Source organism: Alosa sapidissima, chromosome 24 (assembly GCF_018492685.1).
Source record: "Alosa sapidissima isolate fAloSap1 chromosome 24, fAloSap1.pri, whole genome shotgun sequence".
Classification (NCBI taxonomy): Eukaryota; Metazoa; Chordata; class Actinopteri; order Clupeiformes; family Clupeidae; genus Alosa; species Alosa sapidissima.
In genome coordinates this window covers 12,248,252-12,273,939 of record NC_055980.1, presented here as the reverse complement: position 1 = coordinate 12,273,939, position 25,688 = coordinate 12,248,252, and the positions used below count along the sequence as shown (strand labels likewise).

The following is a 25,688-nucleotide window of genomic DNA, read 5'->3' as shown; positions in this document are numbered from 1 at the left end:
GGTGGGAGGGAGCGAATCGGGACTCAGCCCCTCTGGCTCCTTGGCTGTGGACACAGAATCAACACTGTAATAACTTTATAAATATATAAATATAACTCTACTGTTTGTACCTTTAGTCATCCTCATATAGCTTCAGAGATTCATTAACAGAACAGATGTGTGCCCTTCTGTTCGTGCCTCTGAGAAATGTTCCATTTCAACAACGAAGTGTTTTTTTGTGGGTTAAAAAGCACAATCAATTTTGAGGACAAAACAAAAAAAAATGATGTAACGTTCTACTTGGTTTTGTTTCCTCTGTTGTTTTTTTCCGTTCATTCGTTTTGATCAGTGATGGCTAGCAGCACGCATCAGTTTTTTGTTTCCACAATCAAAATGGACCCATTTCTTTGCATAGATAATTGTAAATATGCTATTTTAGCAGCAGTATATGGACAAGTCTGGTCTGGTCGGCTTTTTGTACTATCATAGTCTGTTTCTAGCAACGCTGACAGAGTAATTATAATGACAACCACAGTTTTGTGAAGGCAGAGTTAGGCAAACCTCACTAACCATATATTCGACCATTTAAATAAATACTGAAATGTGTGTGAGTGTGTCTTTACAAAAATGTGTTTGTAGAATGAAGAATGAATGAATGTTGATTTTAAAATATATATAAATATATATATATAGAAACATATAAATAGATAGATATTCCACTACTGTTGATATCTGGCTGTAGACTGTGTTTTCAGTGATTCACAAGACAACTGGATATATTAATGCTTGTTGTAGTAGCTGCAAATAAAACATCCTTATTTTTCTAAACATTACCTTCATCTGGATTGAACGTGTGTTCTTAGTAAGACAAATCTCTTTCAGCCCCATTGCCCTGCCACCCACCACCTCAACTCACTTCTGTTATTATACATGCAATGTTCCACATATGTATTCCCCCTACATTATTATTCCGCCTCTGACAGCACCAATAAATGTAAATGCACTTACGGCACTCTGTAGGTACCTTCATTCATAAAGTTTAATGGTCGCACGGTGGAGGACGAAGCTGTGTGTAGAACGTAAGAGGTGCGGGAAAGTAAAATATGGATTAGTTTTAGACAGCCACGTTGCACTTAAGGTGCTCCCGTTCTTAAGGCACTGAAAGTGATGACAGTGTTCTGCTGCAGTGGTTGATCGAGTAGAGTTGGCATACCATATACTTTAATGCAAGCAGCAGTCAGGTAGTTTTATCATAAACTGAAACCAGCTGCATAATAAATTTAGCAGTTGGGGCCTAGTATATGAATTCTTAATGGATTGTTTCTTAAAATGTATGAATAAAGATAACTGTATGAACTGCAGTGGGCTGTGAAGTTGATTGACTGGGGCAGGTCTACCGTGCATTTTGTGAATAGTGATGTTACATTATCATGAAATGTAACCAGTTGCATAATAAAAACTGAACTGTAGAGATATTCTAAATAGATTGTTTTTATATATGTCAATCCAGATAAATGCATGAGTTATATTTTGTTTGAGAAGAATATCATCAGAAATTCAGAGGATTTATGGCTGCCTAAATGGTGTTTTAATGGCAAAATAGAGGATAAATAATTACAGACGAAGGAGTTAGAGGCCTGAGATTGCACGCTGAAGAGGTGGAGTAGGTGATGAATGCATAATCAGACAGACCCATGAAAATGTGGCATTCAGATACACATGCAGATTTTAATGCCTACTGCTTTGATACTGGGGAGCAAAATTCCAGCCCTCTTTTAAATTCATTGAACTCAGCAGGTGCAAATGCAATTCTCACTGGCAAACAAAAGCTCCCCCCCCCCTCTTGCAAGGACATTCCTTTGTATCCAGACTTGGAGAAAAAAAAAACATTACTTTTCAATTTACACTGATCCTTTTTCCCCATCAATATTTAGATAAGAAATATGAATCTTCGGTGATTGTCACAGACGCAGCATCCATGCTAATGCAACGAAATCCAAAGCTGGACGAGTTTCTGCTGACTAGGACAAAAGATTTTCCTTTTTACCTAACCCCAATCATCAGCTTTCATCTTCTCCACATCAATAGTGTTGCTGCCTGGCTGCCTCAGAGTCAGTTTGGGAACTTCAAACACTCACTGGATGGAATAATTCAGGCTCATTAACACACTGCACTACAGTGTCTGGTTGCCTGGTCGTGAACTCCTCTCTTTGCCATCTGCAGCTATGCCCTCAGTAACTGTTTTAATCAAAAGCTATTTCACCTTCTCTGAACCATGTCTCCTCATAATGTGGTTAAAGTGGAAAACAAATTACTTAAGGAGAGTTCTCAGGCAGTTGTGGCGATGCTCATGTTAGCTTTAACACTGTAGAGCTGCCAAGAGTTCAGGCAGTGTCCACTATCCAGGTAACATAAATGAAAAGTAATCAAAGAGCCTTTGACCAATTCATGTACTATTCCAGTCAATCAATATCTTGCTTCAGGATCAAAGAAGGGAGGGGTGTAATTTTATTAGCTTTTAAGCTCAGAATATCAACAACCTACTCACTATACTCCAGTGCTGCACCTTTAACTTGTAAACTAAGGTGACAAAGCCTTTTGAATAGGCATCCATGTAAACGGTTTGCCTGTTATGCAGCTGACGTTTGCAGAAAGCTGTGTGTGCAGAGGAGGGTTTAGTGATAGCTTGGGGCGGGGGTCTATCTCATTGTCTGTTTTACCACACGGTGCATAATCTGTTTTACATCCCGTAATGGCAACATCGATTGTCTGGCGTGCAGCTCCTTGGCCTTGGCTCAGTGCTTGAGAAGGTCATCCAAACAGATGTATCTTCTTTTTTATTTGCTCCACCTCGCGTTTGTGTGCCATGAAAAGCCATTGCAATACTAGTGTATTTCTCTCAGTGAGAGGGCTGTTGGCTGAGCAGTACAGAGACCATTTTAACATGTCCCAATAGCTTTGTCTGATAATTTGACTTTAGCTTCTATATTGATCCAGGGGTATTGGAACTTGAATTGGACTCTCTTGTCTTTGATGGGTAGACACTAGTTGAAATAGAAGCTTACATAAAAAAAAAGTTTTCACTCTGTAAAGTTTTCACTTGGGAAGAAGACAGAATCGCTGGACATGAAGAAAGCCAGACCTCAACGGAGATCTTGGAGAAAGATAAAATAACACTAAATGGGGAAGGATGACAGCATGGTCGGGTGGAACGGTCCCTAAGTGAAACTCTAGAATCGGTTCTTCACCCTGTATGCTCCACTGGGTTCTCTGAACCTTTTTGAAACTCACTGAACAGGAGCTCACAGCCTAAGCCGACAAATTGAGATAAATATTTTAGAAGTATTTTGATTGCAAAGCCTTTCAGTAAATTATTTAGCTCACATGTTTTTTGGTGGAGCAAAATAATAGGAAACAGTGAAGCAACAGCCCCTGAAAAAAAGGTGTTTGTATAGTGGGGTATGGGAATATTTGCTAAAAACATTTGGCCATTCAAATAAAAAATAGGCTATATTGAATGGTGGCTGTCTGGTCTGTCAGTTTGTTTAATTTGCCAAGAAACTTCAAGAATATATATTCAGGATAAACAGGACTGCATATCATAACAAATATGAGAATGATAGGAATTAATGTTGTGACAACATAACTATGCAGCAAAATGAAATAGCTACCTAAGTAAATGGAAATAAGTGGTTATTCCATATTCAGTGCAGAATGCCTACATACTCAAAACACTCTCTTTCATCACGACTAGAAGGCCGTTTAGTTTGTCGAGACCGGATAACAATATAAGACTGTAGAATAACAATATAAGACTGTAGGTTTGTACGTAGGTTTCCTGTTCCTGTTCATATGTGTGGGTGTTTTTTGAAGATTTAAAAAAAAAACAAGAGTTGAAAAAGCACCCAAACACCCAAGAGTTGAAAAAGTTTTGAGAGTCCTCCCGGCCCAGCGGCTCCACGCTGTTGGACTGCTCTCTGCCTTTGCCTCAGCTTCCTGCCTTTGCTTCCTCATTGGGGATTTGGGTCTCTCCAGCCTCCCCCATATGTGCAGTTTCCCGCTCCCCACCCTCTCTCTCTTTGCACCATCAGTTTTGGCGTATATCCAGCTTCAGTGCTTCCATGCTCGGCCTGTCCCTCTGCATGCACTGGCCATGGCATGGTGCCGCTTTCACAACACAAACAATTAGTAGATCTGACTGGACCGACTAGATGGCTTTACATTGCTGGGCTATGCGTCTGGTGGCTTAAAGGAGGGATCCGGAATCCTGAAAAAAAAAAAACGGTACAAACTAGCTAGATTTTGAAAATACACAATTACAAAGGTCATACCTACTTCCATCAACACCCATGTTTGTCAGACCGTGCAGGATGATTGAATGGGTTTTGCCTGTTCCACGGGTGACTGACACTTTTTGTTTTGATGTCAGAGCATCTAATTGACTGTGATTGGGGTGTGAAGAAGATTTCAAGTAATTCAGCAAAAAAGTTAATCAAACCCCTCCTTTAAGCTGTTGGCTATAACTATGAGAGTGGGAATACATTTAATTAAATGTAATTAAATTCAATAAATGAGTTTTACTCAATGTCTAGTGCCATTAACAATTAACATAGTCTCAAGGCACTTTATCAAGCCCAAAGCCTGAACCCCCTAAAGCAAGCACGTAGGACTCATATAGGTCATGTGTGCATGATTAGTAACTTGTGCCAGCGTCTCTGCAGCTTTTTCATTTGTTTAATATTGATACATTCATATTACACTAGGGTGTCATCCTTTTGGATTTCTTGTAACACACTGGTGCACAAAGACAAAGTAAATAGTACTGTACATAGTCTTCCCTTCTTGCTGATACACTCTCTGCATAAAGCATAAGGTCACAAATTGAGAATAATCCATTATGACATGACCTTACGTACTACCTTTCTTAAAAGCTTTTTGACTGAAAGTCATTTGTACGGATGCCAATGCATCCCATCTTCTGCGTTTTATAATAAACCACTGTGTTGTTTCTTTATGTGACACATCCAAAGAGTAGGTCCAATATACGACGGAGTATTAGGGCCACACATGAAGACAACAAATATTTTTGCCATGGCGAGATTAAACTCGACATGTTGACTTTAATGTCGACATGTCGACTTTAAAGTCAACATGTCGAGTCGACATGTTATTCTCGAAACTCGACATTTCGAGAATAAAGTTGAAATGTCATGTCAACTTTAAAGTCGCCATGTCGACATTAAACTCGACATTTCAAGAATAAAGTTGATATCTTCTTTAATCTCGACGTGTCGACTTTAAAGTCGACATGCGGACATTAAACTCGAAATAAAGTTTAAACATAGCCTACAGTTTAAGCTATGTAGCCTACACTAACACACAATATGTGACATGAATAATAGGCCTACTTCAAATAGGTGTTATTTCAGATAGATTGCTAGATTGCAGGTATTCAGATATTGCGTCTTCTCATTGCAGTCATCGTGAAGCGCTGTAGGCTATCTCGCGGTTATACCATGCACTATTATATAGCTAGAATAATACATGTTTCCAATGATATAATGTTTCTATAGTAGGCTACAAAATGTTATTTCACTCTGTTTTACGTGGGTAAGGCCACCGCACATCCAAATAACTGCCCTTCATGACCCACAGGCCGTCACTCTCCAGTTAACATGCAAAACTCATTTTTCTAAAACTGCTTTTCCATGTCTCTCACCTGCAATACATATAGGAGGCTATAAACACAGATATGTATATAGGCCTATACTCTTTTGATCCCGTGAGGGAATATGTGTGCATTTACTTATAGGCCTACATGGGGTTGCCTGGTCGGGAGGACAGCTTCATTCATCCCTCCATAGACATTCAGGCTGTTTTGCATCCATTACAAACAAACATGCAATGTGAAAGTCTGGGATTGGGGAGAGCACTTAGTATACCTAGTCTAGTGCATAAGCATGAAGTTGAACCTGATGAAAAACACTCTTTAATAATAGGCCTACAATAAATAAATAAACTATGACGTTTACTTTTGACCATCGCATTTATCGCTGTAACTCCGTGATAACAGGAAAGTATTTGGCTGAGCAACGGAGGTTAATATGTTCTATGTTTTGTCCACATGATGTATGTCTAATCATTGTTGCACTCGAAGAAAACTGCAATGTTTCATTCATTCTCCCTTTCAATCGTCCCGAGCTGTTTAATGTCGACACGTCGAGATTAAAGTCGACATGATATTTCAACTTTATTCTCGAAATGTTGAGTTTAATGTCGACATGTCGACTTTAAAGTCAACATGTCGAGTTTAATCTCGCCATGGCAAAAATATTTTTTTTTCTTCATGTCTGGCCCTAATACTCCGTCGTACCAATATGCTCCAATGTAGTGCTTAATTACTTCTTTTTTAGTCTAACAGCATATTCAAATACGAGTACAAGTATGACAAAACACTCTCAAACAGTGTCATCTTCTCATGAGGAAGATGACCCTGGTACACCAGGCTCTGAATGTGTCTGTGAGGTCATTCTCATGCCCGCATAAATAAAAGCCTCCTTCCTCAAAACATATTTTCTCCACTCATTTATTTTGACTGAAGAGACCCCGAGTCCCAGACCAAACACAACACAACAACAACAAAAACGACAGTTATAGCCAGTTGCCAGAGGATGAGAATAGAGAAGAAAGACATAGGGGAAAAAACCCACCACTATCTGGTGTGGTACATATTTCACAGTAGAAAGACACTAGCTTGAAGATGAGCTATTTAGTGTGAGACGCAATGCCATGTAGGCCTTTAAGGTCATTCCATCAGGCACTTCTTATCTTACTGAGAGTAGTTTAGCCTCAGGCAAACAAGTCCTTTGATGGTTGTTTCCTGGCCTGATATCTTGACAGAGGGCTGATGATTATTTTATTTCCACAAGACAGACACAGTTCCAACATTGGGCCCTCTCCACACTAATCCCCAGTGATTCAACTGAATGGGAGAAAGAATGATACGCCACTTCCTTTTACAAATTACCATACCGTGTGCTTTAATGTTAGCCCATACCCTGTAACACCTTCCACAGCTTTAGCCTACACGTTCTTGGAACTAACCTGTAGCCTAGCAACCACTGTTTCTCATAAAAAATGATTAAGGCACTCTTCTTTACCATTCTGAGCATGAGTCTCTGATAGATCTCCCCCACAGCCTGTCACATGTTCTCCACAGCTTGCAGCAAGAAGAGAAAACAGCTCCGCGTCACTATGAAATATGAATTGTCAGTCTGAGTTCGGCCCTCAGTAACTGGAGTTGTTAGCCGCGCGGCAAACTCCCAGGAGTGACGCTAGCTCAAGAGATGACATCCACGGGGGGGCCGTCGACCGTCGGCTGTCTGTCTGATTCCACGGCAGTATGGCTTTATTGGCAGTTCCTAATTATTTCTTTTGGATTTACAGGGCAGAGGGATGTGGTGGCATTAAGCTAAAGCCTGTTTTTCTTAACGTGTTATTGAACATAGACAAAACTACCAAATGGAGAGATATGTTAGGGGTGTTGTCTTAATTATTACTTTCAAGAATCTTTCTTCAATTATTGTGATAGGTATTGAAAAGTAACACTGGTGGCCATGCAGGACCAATGTAATAGCGAAAGTTACTCTTGAGATACTCCTGTCATTCATCTTTGTGATGAGGGATTAATTTCGTTCCACTATATGGACAAATCCTTAAAATGGTTCCCCCAAGACCAGAGTGGTATTAAAAGGTTCACTTATAGAAAACAGAGTGACGCACATTTCAAAAATGCATTAAGCCAAAAGACCTGAAAAGCAGTTTTATGGAAGTCTTCCCTGACGGAATAGAACACCTTGCTTTTTTGCTGCAGCAAAGCTATTTTATGGATTCATTCCTCAATAACTCTTTTGGATGAATGCCAATCAAGTGGCTATAAAGATAGAACTTTACTCAGTTTTATGTCAGGTTAGTTCCTCTAAGTGAGGCAAAAATACGTCCCTGATTTACGATATATATTCACATCATTCCTGCTTGAGTCTGCCAATCAAGATGACAATGAATTTGAATATATGCTGGACTTGAACAGAATGTATTTGTTTCTTTAGCTCAGATTCCCTAATACCTAACAGACAACAGATTCAGTCTACGCTGCATCTCAATGTCTTTTAATGTGTGTGTGTGTGCGTGTGTGTGTGTGAGTGTGTGTGAGTGTGTGTGAGTGTGTATGTGTGTATTATATGTGTGTGTGTGTGTGTGTGTGAGAAAGACAGAAAGAGAGAGAGAGAAAGTGTGTGTGTGTGTGTGTGTGTGTGATTGTGTGATTGTTTGTGTGGGAAGCTTTACAATAATCAGATTAACAATAAAAGCACCTCTGAATTTCAATGAGAACCCACTGAAGAGTTTGGCTTCTTTAAATGTATCTCAATGCACTTTGTACTGAATGTTCCTGTCAATTTGGATTACATAGTTTCTTGCTCACAGTACACCCGGTAAAGCAATTTTGAATAAATAGTCTTTGCACAATGCCAAGACATCAGTGTAAACACAAGAGATACAGAGATTCAAACAGTGGTGATATTTACAGACACAAATAGGCGTAAATTTAGAGGGCATTTATTAACTGACTGATTTTAAAATAAAACATATAGGTAGTAATTTTGATAATTGAAATAAAATGTTAAAGTATAAAGAAAAAAGTATTTTGCACCCCAAATCACCCCTACCATAGCTTATTTAGTTGTAACACAATAATTTTGTGAAACATGATTGCTGTGTGCTGTTGTCTGATTAGACCACTAAATCTGCAATAGTAAGGCCACTCCAGCCAGTGTCCATTTGGAGGGGTTCTCTTTGGTCTTCAGGTTGAAAGTCCACACGTAGGTCAGTCCTCGCTGTCGGGTCTTGTACACCGGGCACTGGTAGACGTTCCGTGTCTCCTGCTTGTCCACGGGGATGGCCTTTATGAAGATGACGGGCACAGCCGGGGTCAGCTCTTTCAGCCGGGCATCCACAATTATGCCAGCCTGAACAAAACAGTTACAAGAGAATAGGGTATCCAACATGGCAACTCACATTTACAATATGGCATTTGCATTTACAGTCAACTCTTTGTGCATTGCTGTTGTATCGCACGACATGTTGTGTCATGTTAAATAAATAGGCTTGGTTGTTGATCTGCCACTGTGGGAAATCCACTACCTATAGCACAAGGAATTTAATACCTTTCCTGTGTATATCTGAAAAGTAAGCGTATGTTTCAGTCCAGAAAAACATATAAGTAAGTAAGTATAAGTATATATACTCTTTTGATCCCATGAGGGAAATTTGGTCTCTGTATTTATCCCAATCCGTGAATTAGTGAAACACACTCAGCACACAGTGAACACAGCGAGGTGAAGCACACACTAATCCCGGCGCAGTGAGCTGCCTGCAACAACAGCGGCACTCGGGGAGCAGTGAGGGGTTAGGTGCCTTGCTCAAGGGCACTTCAGCCGTGCCTACTGCTCGGGGTTCGAACCGGCAACCCTCCGGTAACAAGTCCGAAGCTCTAACCAGTAGGCCACGGCTGCTGAGTTCATCATAAAATAGTAAATCATTTAAATAAAGTATATTAAAGATTCCACTAAGAGCCCTTTCTTACCCTAGGGTGTGCATAACAACTTTTAGAGAACCTTTTTAGAAGGGGTAATCAGCATTTTGTCAGGTTCCACAGCCTTCTACAGAGTACTCAAAAGGGGACTTATTAAACAAGGGATATAATTTCAAATAGTGATTCAGTATAAATGTGAAACATACTTTAAAGTCAAACTCTGACTAATAGATATTGTGTCAGCTGTATCACTTGCATTGGATTTCTGTGAGTCTATGCCCTATGATATTTAACATCCAAAAGATATTTTGAAAGACTTTTCTAAAGAGTACGCTCTGATGATTGTCTTCTCCAATTCCACAGTCCCCTTGAAAAACAGTGAAAGTCAATGGATTTGGGGATGAAATTGGCTTGTCTTTGCCACCCACCCTTGTCTCTAGGCACTCTGAAGATGGGTCCTTACGGATGGTTATTTAATTAATCCCTTTCCACTTAACAGATGACAGACGTAAGTTCGACTCCTTTGCCTACTTGAGGGACGTGTGCTAATGACGCTGACTTTGTTGCGAGTCCACAAAGGACGCTTTTTATGACCGGACGCTCGTCTGATGTTCTAATTGCATCAGAGTCGCAGTAAAACTTTATTGCGTTCCGTCCACTGCAACTGCTTCACGCCTGTTTGAATAAATACAAATCACAGAATACTAAAGCTGTCGCTGCATTGATTCAAACTTCCAACGTCTAAGTGCAGATCATTTCATATACATGTGAGTAAATACAAATTATAGGGCGATAAAGTCATCAAGACCTTATTTCTTTTTAGCTGCGATCAAGCACTTTAATGAGCTCAAGTGACATTGGTGATGTAACTTAAGCTTCCTTGGCAAAAAGTGTCGGTGATGAATAATTGAGCCAGAAAGTATCAGCAGAATCTACAAAATTAAGTCCCATGACAGTCCCTGAAACAGAAGTTCCTTTGCAGGTTAAAAAGCTCTTATGGCAGGAATTTCCATCAAACTTTTTTGGTTATTTCGATCCCCTATCCACAGAGCACCTTCAGTGACATAAAGGACTCTAATTAAGATAACACAATTGCTAAAACACTAAACCCCATTCTCTGAACCAAATTCTCAGTTGCCTGAACACATTTCTTGAATCGATCGCCCTTTTGCTGTGAATCATTACCCTTTCGGTATACAGTTTTTCACAATAGATAAAACCCTTTTTTTTTAAACCTTCCACCTTTTTCTCAAAACTGTAAACACAAACCCCCATTCCAAATACTTTATGTTTACTAGATTTACAGTAAATGTTGACTCCATGGAGTTATGAAATTGTTTTGCTTTGTTTTGTTTTTTAGATGCAAAATGCATTTACTGTATTGTAAACAATGGCAATTTCTCCTGGAGCTATATGAGCTGCCCTGAACACTGTGCTTTCCATTTTTTGATGTAGTGTCTAATGACTGCTCAGTAGAGTTTTCATTTTGACTGCTTTGTGAGATGATCTGAAGACAGTGTTTGGTTTTGAGGTACAACTGTTTTGAGGTGACTGTTCAGTTTTGCAGAGGTTGTCAGAGGTTTTGTGAATGTAGTTTGAGATCTGGGGTTTGTGTACAGTTTTGAGAAAAGGGTGGAAGGTTTCAAAAAATGTGTTTTTTTAAGCATTGTGAAAAATTGTAACAGCCACTGTCTTTGTTAATCAAGGTGGGAGACCAGCCAGTTTGTTTTCTAGATCCTTCCATTTCTATTGAGCTATTGTATTTTCTATTGTACCTGCTATTGTAACCTGCTCGTGTAACTTGATGGCATACAGCACAACCTCTCTTCAATAAGACCTGAAGTGCATGGCCTTCCTAGTATAGGAACTCAGTCCTGATAACACTCTGGCAATTCACTTGCGTATTTGAGTACTCTGTTTAATTACTAACTGTCAAAACAAATCTGAATGAGTTAGCAGTTATTACTGTTAAGAAGTCCATGCCTTTGCTGTTGTTCCATATTTCCTGAGGAGAGTGTGAGGAAGCAAAAAAAAAAACCTTGTGTACACACTTCACTCGTCTTACCCTCACTAACGCTAACGACGGTGGAATAATATTTCCCAACAGAACCATTGGGTGCACCTGGTTTCCATCCTTGATTGGCCGTTATGGTATACAGGGGTGGAAAGAGTGCTCGACAATAATTAAAAACTGACATCAGAGGCTGTAATTAAAACGGCCTGCAGAGACTTTCTTGGAAAGCCGAGTGCATTTACACTGAGCCCAGTAAATTAGTTAGTGGCAAAGACTCGATCCGGAGTTGCCGAGAACTATGTACTAACTGCTGGTACTTCAAAGCTTTTCTGTACATGCCAGGAGAAACTTCAAAGTGTGTATGTATATTTCCCTCCCTTGATCTGAAAACAGTATGTGGCCTGTTTTTAAGGTACTCAGCCATTTTGTAATGCTCTGCCGTGCTTTTTACAAGTTTTCTCAGATCTTTTCTCTACTGACAGTGTTGTGTTAAGAATGAAAATGAGAAAATATTGACAATTATATTGGTATAAAAAGTAGGGTAAAGTTGCTTGGAATGTTAAAATAATACAGGTTGGCAACCCGCAATATCACAATGGCAATAGCAACGCAGTACTAATCAAACAAGTTAATCAAACAGGCCTACAACGTTTTATGTGCCAGTAGGCAGTAGTGAAGGAAAACAATCAGACCTATGTACCAAGGGGTTGATTTGAGGTTATTTCAAGAGGCCTGTCTATAATGCTCAGTCTGTCTGCTGGTGTCTCATTGGATGTGTGTGTCGGTGTTATTATCCTTTGGCAAACATTGTGGGTGACATGGATTTTCTCTATTGTAAATTAATAATGGAGTACATCACTCGGTCGACCCAACAGTCAATCATAAATGTGTGGATCTGTGTGTGTGTGTGTGTGTGTGTGTGTCTACAACTTACTCAATTTCATGGAAAATATATGATCATTTAGAATTTCATGCCAGCAACATGTTTCCAAAAAAAGTTGGGACAGGGAATGTTTACCACTGTGCTACTTCATCTCTTGCTAGAGTTTTGAAAATTAAATGTTGTAACATTCCTGCCCGATATAGGATTTTCGTTGCTCAACAGTATTCTTATCATGTTTTTCATTCCATGATGCACCTAATTTGACAGGTCTGGACTGCAGACAGGCCATTTTAGCACCTGGAGAAATACTGTTTAAATATGTGCCTGAAATATTCAAGATCTTCCCTGGAAAAAACATTGCCTGGATGGTAGTATATGTTGCTCAAAACCTGTATACATCATTCAGAATTGATTGTGCCTTGCCAGATGCGCAAGATGCCCATGCTGTAGGCACTAATGCACCTCCACACTGTCATAGATGTTGGGTTTCGAACTGAGCACTAAAACAAGTTGGATTGGTTTGGATACTTGGATAGGCAAAGATGAGTCCATGATTTCCGAAAAAGAATTAGAAATTTTGATTGGTCTAACCACAGGACCTTTTTCCACGTCACCTCAGTCCACTTTAAACAAGCTCAGCCCCAGATAAGATCTTTGGCTCTTGCATGGTAAAGTTTACACTAACATTTCTGGATTGAGTATCAAACTGTCCTCATAGACAATAGTTATCAGAGGTTTTCCTGAGCCCATACAATGGTCTGGTTACAATGGTCCCTAAAACAGGTCTGGTTTTAATGCAGTGCCATCTGAGGTCCTAAAGACCACGGCCATCCAATATTGTTTTTTAGCTTGCAAAGATTTCTCTAGTTTGCAAAGATTTCTCTGGATTCTCTGAATATTTTAATGATATTATGTACTGTAGATGATGAACTCCCCAAAATGTCACAATTTCATGTAAGGAAGTATTACAATGACATTGTTTCATCATTTGTCCACACATGTTTACACAGAGTGATGAATACCCCTACATCTTTACTTCTAATAGACTCTGCCTCTCTAGGATGCTCTTTTACATACCCAATCATGTTGCCAGTTACCATGTTGCTGGTATCAAATTCAAAATGAACATATATTTTCCATGAAATAGTCAAATTTCAAACATTTTATATGTTGTCTGTGGCCTTTGGCAACTAAATATGAGTTTACGAGATTTGCAGATTATTACCATTCTGCTTTTATGCATTTTACACAACGTCCCAACTTTTTCTGATTTTGGGTTGTATATTGCACACGTGTGCCTGTGTGTACTGTATGTCAGGGCTTGTGTTTGAGTCTGTGAAGGAGTGTGTGTATGTGTGTGTGTGAGTGAGAGAGTGTGTCTCTACCTGTGAATGTGTGAATGTGTGTGTGTGTGTGTGTGTGTGTGTGTGTGTGTATGTGCGTGTTTGGTTTCGGGTGTAAAAACAAAATGTGTGTTCAGCCATCTTGGATACACTCTGAGGAGAGGTACACATTACCTGCGTGTCCCAGCGTGCGCCCTCCATGAAGAGCCCATACACATAGGCCCCCTCCCTGGGCGGCGAGGCGAAGTCCTCGCGGTTCTTCTTGGTCACGTCGCACTGCAGGCACATCTTGTCCAGCGGCCACTCGTTGCGCCGCGCCATCGACTGCATGATGGCCGTCAGGAAGGACTGCGGGTTGAAGAAGCCGGCCAGCCACACGGCCGACGGCAGCAGGAAGTCGGACGTCCAGCTCTCCAGCTCCCGGATGCGACTCAGCAGGTCCGTGAACCACAGTGCCAGGCCCAGGATGGACGGATACGCCCGCCGCGTCCACGACTCGGGCACCTGATCCAGGTACAGTGCGTTCTGTAGGCTCTCCATGTCACTCGTCATGGTAAGCTCCCCCTGAAATGAAATATGAAACACCCCATTTGCATCCACACACACACACAGCCTTGCGCTGGGAAATGAAGCCCTAACACTAAGGGCACAGATTCCTATCTGGAGGGATTCCTTGTACCACACCTCCTGCTGGGTTTATCTTATTGCAGGGTTTAGGTGGAGTCTGCTGCAATACAGCAAGGTCAGTCTATCAAGCCCAGCGGGGGCTGAAGAGTATTTGTGGATGGTGTGTTAGACGAGGGCTGGGTCTCCAATCTGCGGGAGGGAAGGTGAGGGGAGAGGAGAGGGGAGGGGAGGGTGGGGGGGTGCTGGAGGAGGAGGAGGAGGAGGAGGGGCTGTAGCTGAGGAGATAGAACTGTCACTAACAACAGGGGGCTTCCAAAGTGTGTCTGGAAATGTTGAAGTGTCAGTTCAGTAAGACACTGAGCACGTGACTGATCCAAATGAACAGGCCTGGCACTCTCAGCAGCCAAGTTAGCCGTCAGTGGGCTAGACACTAGCTATTCATTGCACAGCGCTCTGAGCTCCCGTCAAATTGAACCATGCTATCTAAAAAGCAATGCTTTTCCAATTTCACTAGGAAGACCGAGTACCATCTGGTAAATGTGGCATATTTCACAGGCCTGACCTTGTAAGCGAAGCAGTTCCATCTGAAATTGGAGAACCTTCCTGCATGAATGCATGCACATATGTGTAGTAATTATGCCTGAAATCCAATCAGTGTAATGCAAATATTATTACGACAAGGGCTACCAAAGTCAAATGCTAAATCGACATTAGTCAATTAATGACAACAGCAAAGGTACCCTTAAGGTATCATTTTAATGAAAGTACAGTTTATGGAACAAGATTCTGTGGCTGCAGAAGACTTGGCAGAAAGAACATGCATGTTACAGACAAATTAAATGTCAAATGACATTTACAGCACGGGAGAGATATGGTAAGCTTACAATGTCCTTCACGGTGGCTTTCCCCAGCGAGTATGTATTCAAACCTTGCCATGACCATTATTTACACATCAGGGAAATATGGGTGCGTTTGCTTTCTGTAGTAGCCAGGAACCTATGAAGTGGCCCAGACACACGGTCAGAAATCAGCATTTTCCATCAGGTCATACGAAGCACTAACTCTAAATGTCATATCCAAGCGGTGGCATAGCGCTATTTGACAGATTTGAGACCTCGTGTGAAATTAGAGCTGCTTCTTGCAGTTTCTCGCCTAGTTTATTTCCTGGCTTTTCACTGTGGCAGGAGCCAACCAGGTGTGGAACACACTTGGTTCAGGATCACTAACAAAAAAATGCAATCACCCAGCCTTGAAATCCTACAGGGGTTTCAAATGGGACAGGGAGGTTGAAGAGGGGACTAAATGAACTGCTTTTGCTATGGGGCACACAGAAACCCTGTTAACATGGGCTGCAGGGTTAACTTTGGCATTGAGTAAATATCAGTCAGTTCTGCAATTTCCTTAAAGGGGTGGAGAGGAGGGAAAGAGCCATCACCGTGCCTTTAGTGGCACAAGTAAGATGTATAACTCACTAACGGTAGAAATGTGTGATTGGGAGCTAAATGTGCTTAACGGGGAGCTCACCTTGAGGCCGAGGCTGAGCTCTTTGAGGGAGTGCTTAATCTCCTGCGTGAGGAGGTTCATGCGCTCGCACTCCTGCAGGGCCACCACCACGTACGGGGTGCGCTCCTCCGCCTTGCCCAGCAGCTCCGCCATGTTGAACTCTTCCGGAAGTTTCTCCATGATCTCGTCCAAAATGGCTCTCACCTGAAAAAAGAGTGTGGGGGTTGGGGTCAGGGGAGAGGCAGGATTATTGAGTTAGTCTTCCATCATTGCCATAAAAGACAAAAAAAAAAAAAAAGAAAACCTCAAGGACCACTTTAAACATTCTCTATCTTAAACACACAAGGTTTTTCACTTGATAACCATTGGGCACTTGTCAGATGTTTCGCTTCAAGGTCAAAAACCGTCAAGAGATACAGTACGCATCAGTCGGTATATTGTGCTAGCACCTGCCAATCACCCAGTCACTTCCATACAAATTGGTCCTCACATTATAAGTCTCAAAATCTCTTAACTGGAAAAGGGCAACTGTCATAGCCCATTCAGGCACTCTTGCCTCGATCCCATATCTAATACCTCTTAAATGTCAGACCTTCCCCAAATGGCCGCACGGTCGGGGAATTAGCTCAATTTAAGCAACCCAGACAGGCGTGAACGGAATGCCAAGAACATGGCGGTGCTCATGATGACAGGGACATGGCGCAACACAGGAAGATAATGATTGTTAGCAATTTGACTCATTTTCTGTACTAGAGGAACAGTTAAGCCATTGGAAATCCTACTGCCTATGACAAAAGGAGCATTATTGTGACTGCACAGAAATGTTGTTCCTGAAAAGCATAAAAAAATAAATTGACTGTTTACTTTTGGCCTGGGTACAGACATTACTTTGTTTAATCCTGTGTTTGATTCCTGAACCCAACACCGCAAATCGCTTTGGCTAAACATGTCAACAAAATACCACTCACTTCACTTTGGCTTTCAAAGTATTATTTTGGTGCGACATGCGGACATTCGTTTGAGCCTGCTGGAAGTTCTACGTCACCTTCTCCTCCCGCGTGGAGCCTCCGCCTTCCCCGGCACCTCCGTCATGCGGCTGCATCTCCAGCACGGTGCGGAAGAGCTTCTCCGACGTCTGCGTCAGGAAGCCGATCTCCGCGTTCGGGTGGAGGCCGTACAAGTAGGGGGACTCTGCGGGGAGGGCCTCGTCGATGTACTACAGGAAGAAGGGGAAAAAAAACAAGAGGAAACATCATGCTGGTCAGAGGCTACTCTGTAAAACCTGGAATGATAATTGAGAATGTTTCTTGGGTTTTGTGTGAATACATGTGAATGTGTGAATCTATGAATACATTCAGTCAAGTTCAAGACCTTTGCGAACAAATCCAGACCTTTGTGAATAAAAACATGGTATATCTCATTCATTGTATAGCTTTGATATGATAATCTGGGGCTGATATAGACTGCATTAATAACATTGACATTCCGCAGTAATGCTGGTGTATATCAATATTCAAAAACATACACCTTGGCATACCAGCTTCCCGAAATCTAACCCTGATTTCCTTGATTGTCTTCTCCACAGTAGCCCTCCCCCATGATCACCCTGTAATGAACAACATCAATATCACAAGCCGGTCGCTCTAATGAGCAACACCAGCCCCTGGCATTAGGAAAGCAGTACACAACCTCCAGAAACCATCCCTTTAATAAAAATAAAAAAAAAACAAAAACAAACAAAAACAATAATCTCCAACCGTTTTGCTGCGAGAACATTTGGCCTCATGAAACCCGTCCCACCATCCATGCACGGTCTCTGATCGCCACGGGAGCTGGGTGCATCTCAGACAAGTGGCACAGTGGGAGTGTGGCATGCTCGTTTGCCCAGACTCAGTGTGGGAGTTTAACTGTGCTAACCAAAAAACAAACCTGCGTTGGCTTCAACTGTGGACCGACGCACAGCACTTGCATTACTCTCCCTGTTCCATCAATTCTTGTCGACTTAACCCCTCGATTCGACCAAAAATAAAAACTTCACCAACAATCTGGCCGTTTTAAAAAGCTTTATCAAATTTTCATTTAGGACAATTTGACTAAAAAAATGCAATATCTCGATGGAATCTGCTACATATTAGCACTGAGTGTTTCCAATTGTCACCCAACTGAATGGGCGACTGCGTCCGTGGCTCTGTAAGGGCTCGAGCAGAAGTCGTGCCCTCCCTCCGGGAGAGGAGAGGTTGAGAGGTTTTTTCGGTGGCACGGTGCAGTGTGGTGTGAATGTGGCATCTTGTTGTCAGTGTGGCCCTAGTGGAGCTGGCCCCGCTCCTCCACAGACATCACAGATGGCACAGAGAGCCTCGGGAGCACTTACCCTCCCTGTCTCTCTCTCTCTCTCTCTTTCTCAGTCTCTAACACACATACATACACACACACACACACACACACACACACACACACACAGTCACTCTCTTACTTTCTGTCTCTTTCTCTTTCTCACTGTCTCTAATGCACATACATATACACACACACACACACACACACACACACACATACACACACAGTCACTCTCTTTCTTTCTGTCTCTCTCTCTTGCACTTGGTGCTCCCACGATCACTGAAAGCACAGACGCTCACATCCAGCTCAGACATGAGCCACTGTCTGTATCAGGACCCTGCACGCCAGAACAGAACACACACACACACGCACACACACACACACACAAACACGCACGCACCCACGCACGCACGCACGCATACACACAGAAACACACACACAAACAAACACACACACACACACACACACACACACACACACACACACACACACACACACACACACACACACTCAACTAACTATTACACTCTCTATCTCTCTCTCACACTCTCTCTCTCTCTCTCACACACACACACACAGACTCTGTTCCTTACACACTATTTCCCTGGGGAGGCAGCGCGAGAAATCTGGACAGCTCCAGTGCCAGCAGTCATTTAGCTAATTAAATATAACTGGGGCCAATCATGGCGGCGGTGGCGCACAAACAGCCAGTGAGAGCGGCGCCCACCATGTGTTTGATGCTGTAACAGTGCATCCCTGAAAGGCTGCGGAAAATATTTTCCCTTTTTTAATGTGTGTGTGTGTGTGTGTGTGTGTGTGTGTGTGTGTGTGTGTGTGTGTGTGTGTGTGTGTGTGTGTGTGTGTGTGAATGTGTGTGTGTGTACATGTGTGTCTTTTTTAATGTGTGTGTCTTCTGCTTCTTGGGGATAGACAATTTATCTCTTATCTGAAGATGTTGAGTCAGACAGAATGATTCAGAGCATGTATTTCTCATCTTAATACATTTTTGTGGGGGACATTTTTTGATTTATGCTAATAGATGTGTATCATCTCAAGCCTGTTGCCAACTATAAAATCTAAAGTAAAATGCTGGAACAATTTCAATTTTTTTTTTTTATTTAAATATCACACTGTGCCTCACGTACGCAATACTGCCAATGAATGCTCTTTACAGGCATATCAATTTGCTTGGTCCTCTGGATTACTGCAGGCTACCACTGCAAATGTCAGACATGTTGAACAAGACATATGGGCATGAGAAATATGACATGGGATACTGCTCACACACACACACACTGGAGATGGAGATTATGAGATAGACGTGTTTTTAATGCTTAACTTGAACAGTTTCCATGACCGCATCATTAATCTACATGTGTAATAGAGGTTGCCATGGCGATAAAAGTGGCAGTGGGGGAGCCCCCCCCCCCCCCCCCCCCTCATGCCTTCTGTGCTTCTGTTAGGCAGAAAAAGACAGTTCTCACACAAGGAGATCACGGCGTAGCAGCAACTACTTACAAGGGGGTAAACTCCTGCACTGTGGGCTATTAATCAACCACTTATTATCAGGAACAAATGAGTCCATGTTAAAGAGTGCACACTGAGAAAAGCCATGCACCCTTGGCCCCATGCGCTGTATATGGGGAACAAAAGGTTTGGGGTTTTTGTGCGGATGCTTAGTGAATATGATTGTGATTCTGCTTTACTGTATATTTTTTGGCAGCCTTCTCAGTCACAGCTCCTCAACACACATTGCAGGGGAAAGCAGCACTGCTGGTTTTTGGAGGATGGGCCCGCACACTGCTGTAAATGCAAGGTGAGCTTTTGGCGGACTTCCTAGCAGATGCAGAATGACAGGAAAGAGACAGAAAAGTTCTTCATACTGTAGCTCGGCTAGACCCGCAACGTTTTGCTTATTAAGAAGAACCACACGGTTGACTTGCAATGTTTTTTGCTGTAACAAACGGATTAAATGACGAGCAATATGTCAGATGCAAAAAAATAGTAAATTCTGAAAATGCTCCTGAGCTCAGCGCTTTGCTCTTGAGACCAATTTGTGACAGCCAGACAAAGACAAAAGAGTCAAATAAAAAGAAAGACAGACAGACACAAAGATAGATACAGTCGCCCCCAGAATTGTTGGCACCTCTGCTAAAGTTGACTAAAAAGAGGAATATAAAATCATCTTCCTCTTTTTAGTCAACTTTAGCAGAGGTGCCAATAATTCTGGAGGCGACTGTAGATCGAGAGAAAGTGTGCAGTATAACAGCGTGTGTGTGTGTGTGTGTGTGATAGCCTACCTGGTGGTAGCCATTGTAGTCCATGTTCCCGGGGATCAGGAAGCCTGGGGCGAGGTAGTGCTCCCCCTCCATCATCTCCGGCTTGATGAACTCCTCCAGGTAGGTGCGGCACAGCCGCCGGTCCCAGTCGTCTGTGATGTGGCCCCCATACATGATCTCCCCGAACAGATAGCGCAGGTCGTCATAGGGCACCTGCGAAAATACATATCAGAGGAATCTACACTCCATATCTGCAACCCACGCTGTGCTGCCGCTGTGTTAATGTGCTAACTGTCATATCAGTGCATCACATATCAACAACTCTACAGGGATGATATGGAAAAAAAAGCATTCTCTATTAAACTGGTCAGCCAGTCTATTGCAAGGGGAATGAGTTGAGCTCTATGTCATGATTACATCCAAGGACAATAAAAGCAAATGCGGATGATGTGACTCCTGTTGTGCATTAGCAAACAAATGGCATATGTGCAGGTCTGAGCACTGAATTAATGAAAGCCTTGAGATATTTCAAAGCAGAAAAGAGGCTTTAATGCACTCTCGACATCCGTGACAATTATCACCAATACGACAGCATCAAGAGCAGTATGAAGAGCTTTTCATACTATCACGCCTACTCTTCCACTCTAATGCTGTAAACGTATTGAACGTTTGGAAGTTATTTAATATCCTGCAATGTAACACAATAAACAGTGTAGTGTATAATTGTAAATCAGCCTACAGATTAGACTTCAAATGCAGTAACCAACGTTTCTAATAAAGGGAGACTTTATGCTTGTGTGGCTTCACATGATCAATGGCTTTCATTACACGCACAAATCACATGTATGCTACGTGTGAGACGCTGACCCCTCTTAACCCCACTAGCCCCGGCTCATATCGAGAACCGCCGGCCAGCGCCTGTGGTGGCTCTCGCCGCCTCCGGGGAAGTGATTAAACCGGCGTGGGCGGTGTGCGCGATCCAGTCCCGGCTGGGAGAGGGTTAATTCCTACAGTGTGACCCCTGGTAATGCCGCTCTCTGTGTGATAAAACGAACAAACGCTCTGGGGTGGGGTGGGGGGTGCTGGGGGGGGCATCATATGAGAAAGCCTCATATGGTGGAGACACAGGGCAATTTCCAGCAGCACTTTACAGTACTGACAGGAACAAAGGTGGACTAAAAGGCTTTTTTATCTTTAATATAAACCCTTTCTGCAAGGAGGAAAAAAATATTGTCTACTTTAGGACCTAGTTGCCAGTGCTTTTTTAAAGTCTCCCTCGATAACCGACAAAATATGTTGATACTGGGAGAGAGAGTGAGAGAGACAGAGAGAGAAAGTGAAAAAGGTGTTCATTTTTAATTATGTTTGCCGAATAAAGAGCAAACATTCCATTTGAATGTTCCACCGCAGTAAAAGGGCAAATGTATTCATCTGAAGCAGGTTTGGTGTGTGGGTGTTAGAGGCGAATGAAGGCACAGAGAGAGCTATGGCTCCAGTCCACTATCTCTCCCTCTCTCTCTTCAATCTCTCCTTCTCTATCTCTCCCCCTTTATCTCCCTCTCTCTCTATCTCTCTCTCTTTCCCTCTCTATCTCTCACCCTCTTTCTCTCTCCCTCACTCTCTTAACTGGAGAACAGAATACAACATGCCCTTCACCTGATTTGCTGACTCTGTGTGTAACTCTGACAGAAAGGATGGAGCTCTTAAGGGGGAGACATGCAAATAACCATGACAAAACACACAGCATTGTAATGAAATGACTGAGGCTTGTTCAAAATTGAGTTCCAATGTCAGAGCTAGGCTGGAGAAAGACAAATGATACAGTCAAATAAATCTACAAAGTATCACCAAGAGACCACTTTTCTTCACTCAGAGAGTGAGTAAAATTTGATGGTGCAGATCCTATGTTTGACTTTTATTGCTCTCTTTTTTGTATATTTTGGGGCTTTTGCCTTTATCTGACAAAATAGGGAGAGAGAGATGGCCGTGGGATTGGAAAATGACCTTCAATCGCAATAGAACCCGGTTCCCTGTGGATTCTTGGGCCTAAATGGTTGGATGCTCCCCCATACACCACAGTAAAATAACAACACAATCACAAAAGCTCTGTTCGATTCTGGACAGCGGATTGGCTCCTCACCTTGGCGTTGGCCTCCAGGTAGTTATAGAGCACGTTGACGGAGATGGTCAGGTCGCCCGTGTTGAAGGGGTAGCTGCGGTTCCAGCCTTGCGGCCCGAACTTTCGCCGCTCGGCCACCACGGCGTGGAAGTAACACAGAGAGAACAGGATGCTCTTAAATTCGTTCTCGCGAGCGCACATCTCCAGCGTGTCCTGGGCACAAGAAAAGAGAGAGGATAGAGAAAAAGGGGAAGGAAGTGGTGAACGAGAAGGAGGGAGAAATTGAAGGGAGGAGGAGGGAGGGCATAGAAGAGAGGAGCAGAGGGAAAATCACAACAGAATGGTTTTTTAATGTCTGCCAATGTGACATTTGGTACGATGGCGAGGGGCGCGTTGAAAGAGAAATACCCCTTGGCATGTGCTTTGTCATCTGCTCTCATTCACCAGGCTCCCAGCGGAGCGGGCGTGCTAGGGTAGACAAAAGGCGTGACTAGATGGTGATACAAATTCGGAGCGGGATATTCGCTCTTAATTGTTACCACTTGTCAGGGCTTTTCAACTTGCCACCGTCCCGAAGGCTCATTATCTCAAATGACTTCAAACAGCACACACACACACACACACACACACACACACACACACACACACACACACATACACACATATATAAATAAAGTATATAAAGTAAACATATTAACATGCACATGGAGAGATAAATACACACAATAACATTGAAACACACAGTACTCAAGGGATGGGCGGTTAAAAGAATCATGCCAATAATGCTGTGTAAATTGTGTGCGTAAATTCACATCTTCTTCATAGCTGGGTCTAACAGAGAGAAAGAGAGAGAGAGAGAGAGAGCAGAGAGAGAGAGAGAGAGAGAGAGAGAGAGAGAGAGAGAGAGAGAGAGAGACAGCAGAGAGAGAAAGAGAGAGAGAGAGACAGCAGAGAGAGAGAGAGAGAGAGAGTTACAGCAGCAGTGTCGAGGCCTTGTCTCTCTCTTTTCTGCTACCCAGAGGAGCTGACTTGTAAACCAGCAGTGGAAAGGGCCGCAGTGTGTCGAGCTTCTGCTGCAGACACGCGGCATTAATATTCTAGAGGCGTCGCGGCGCTCAGCACTGCTCGGAAGAAGCCCACCACCAGCCACAGTCTCCACAAGACAGAACACGGAGTGCCCGTGGCGATCCACATGCAAAACCGACAGGAACTGGACAATGCGTAACTCTGAGTCGGCTGATGTGGACATTTGTACATTTGTACATTGTAACATTTGGACATTTGTAAATGTTACAATGTCCAAATATTTGTAAATGTAATGGCTATACAACTGAATGAAAATGTAGCCTTGAAAATGTTTCTTGAGAACCTTACTACAAAACACGGATATGAAATGAGATGGCAAATTGAAATGAACACATTTTGTGACATTTTTGTGGGATTTGTGGTGTCAAAATGGGTCGGAATTATTACATTTATTTTTTTTTGGACACCAGGTTGTTTGCCTCTTCCGCGTTAAAAAGGTCAATACAAAAACCACTGTCATTTTCTGGATTATGCCGGCTTACTAGTGTGGGAGAGCAGTTTTTCCCCTCTCTCTCTCCCCCCTCCCTCTCTCTCTCCCTCCCTTTCTCCCTCCCTCCCTCTCTCTCTCTCAATTCCTGGCCGGCCATTGATTTGCTTTCAAGGTACACACGTGACTGGAATATCGTTTCAGCAGCCTACCTGAGGAAAACCCTTCTCCTTTAGCCCACGCTGCTGTTGCGTTGCCACACACAGCACTAATAGGCCCCACTGCCATTAGAACATCTGTGAGTTGGCTCACAAGGGAAGATGCCGGAACAATGGCACAGGTTGGGTGATTGGTCGATAAGGCCATGCAGAATTTTAAATGGTCATTAGTGGGAGCACAGAGAGCCTGCGTTGTGACATTATTTTTTGTGTGTGTGTGTGTGTGTGCGCGATAAGTACGACGGGCCGCACTGATAATGTCTCATTCCGAGGGTGTGTGGGGCCTGTATCCTCTGAAGAGGAGAGACTGGGAGAGAGAGCATGGAGCTAAATGTGTGTTTGTGTGTGTATGTGTGTGTGTGTGTGTGTGTGTGTGTGTGTGTGTGTGTGTGTGTGTGTGTGTGTGTGTGTGTGTGTTTGTGTGGTCTGAGATTTGCAATTTGGAGTTTATGAGGCAGAATTCGCTGCCAGAGAGGGTTTTAAACTATTTAAAAAGATGCAAATTTAAACAGAAACAGAGCAGCATGAGGGATATTAAGAGATTGTTTGGTGAGCACCTTATATCTCTTATTATATTTGATCACTTCTTTTGTATCATTTCAATCAGTTTATATCACGTTGATACAATTTCCTCAGAATATCCATATCCAGCAAATGTGTGACTTGTTTTTCCCCCCACTTTTCACTATAATATAGACGTATCCGAGGCCATTTCAGGTCTTACAAGAGGAAGGTTCATTTGAACACAGGTTAAACTGTCAGACTGTGTGTAAATCCTGCACCAGCGGGTGGTGGAACCCTCGAGAACAGCCCGTCAGTAAGGCGGCCTCTGCACTCAAGCACCTTCCTCCAGCTCTGATTGGGCTTGGAGCTGGGGGAAATTACCACAAATCAACTGGCAATTCTACCGGCTTAGATTTACTGCACAGCTTTATAACACAATCACACGACCACTGCAGATTTATAACATAATGACGATAAACATTTTAGATGAGTACCGGTATATGCAATACCCATAATTACATGTGCTCAAGCCCGAGTTCTGAAACGTCAGCATTTCTTTTAAAAAATGGTATGATGTGAATATGATATTCTAATAACATATAATGGATATGGATAGTATATTGATTTGACCCAATTGATACACTGCCACATTGGTGCATTCACATAATAACAGCAGATTTATGGCATAAATGATAAATATAAAATTTCAACATTTCAGATGCTTATATCCAGAGAGTAGGGGTGTTTGAGTTAAAGCCCTGAATAGTCATGAGACTATTT

General features: G+C 42.5%; 1 protein-coding gene across 1 annotated transcript in view; it reads right to left on the bottom strand.

Annotated features, from left to right (window-relative positions):
• Positions 1–8,579: 8,579 nt before the first annotated feature.
• dnah9 (dynein, axonemal, heavy chain 9) overlaps positions 8,580–25,688 on the bottom strand; it is a 107,695-nt gene continuing 90,586 nt past the window's right edge. The window contains exons 64-69 of the mRNA XM_042083479.1: positions 22,695–22,886; positions 20,576–20,767; positions 16,987–17,157; positions 15,963–16,145; positions 13,986–14,375; positions 8,580–9,005 (exon numbers count right to left, since the gene is read on the bottom strand). Of these exons, the coding sequence (XP_041939413.1) occupies positions 8,778–9,005; positions 13,986–14,375; positions 15,963–16,145; positions 16,987–17,157; positions 20,576–20,767; positions 22,695–22,886 (1,356 nt within the window). The 3' untranslated portion in view covers positions 8,580–8,777. The remainder of the gene's footprint in view (positions 9,006–13,985; positions 14,376–15,962; positions 16,146–16,986; positions 17,158–20,575; positions 20,768–22,694; positions 22,887–25,688) is intronic.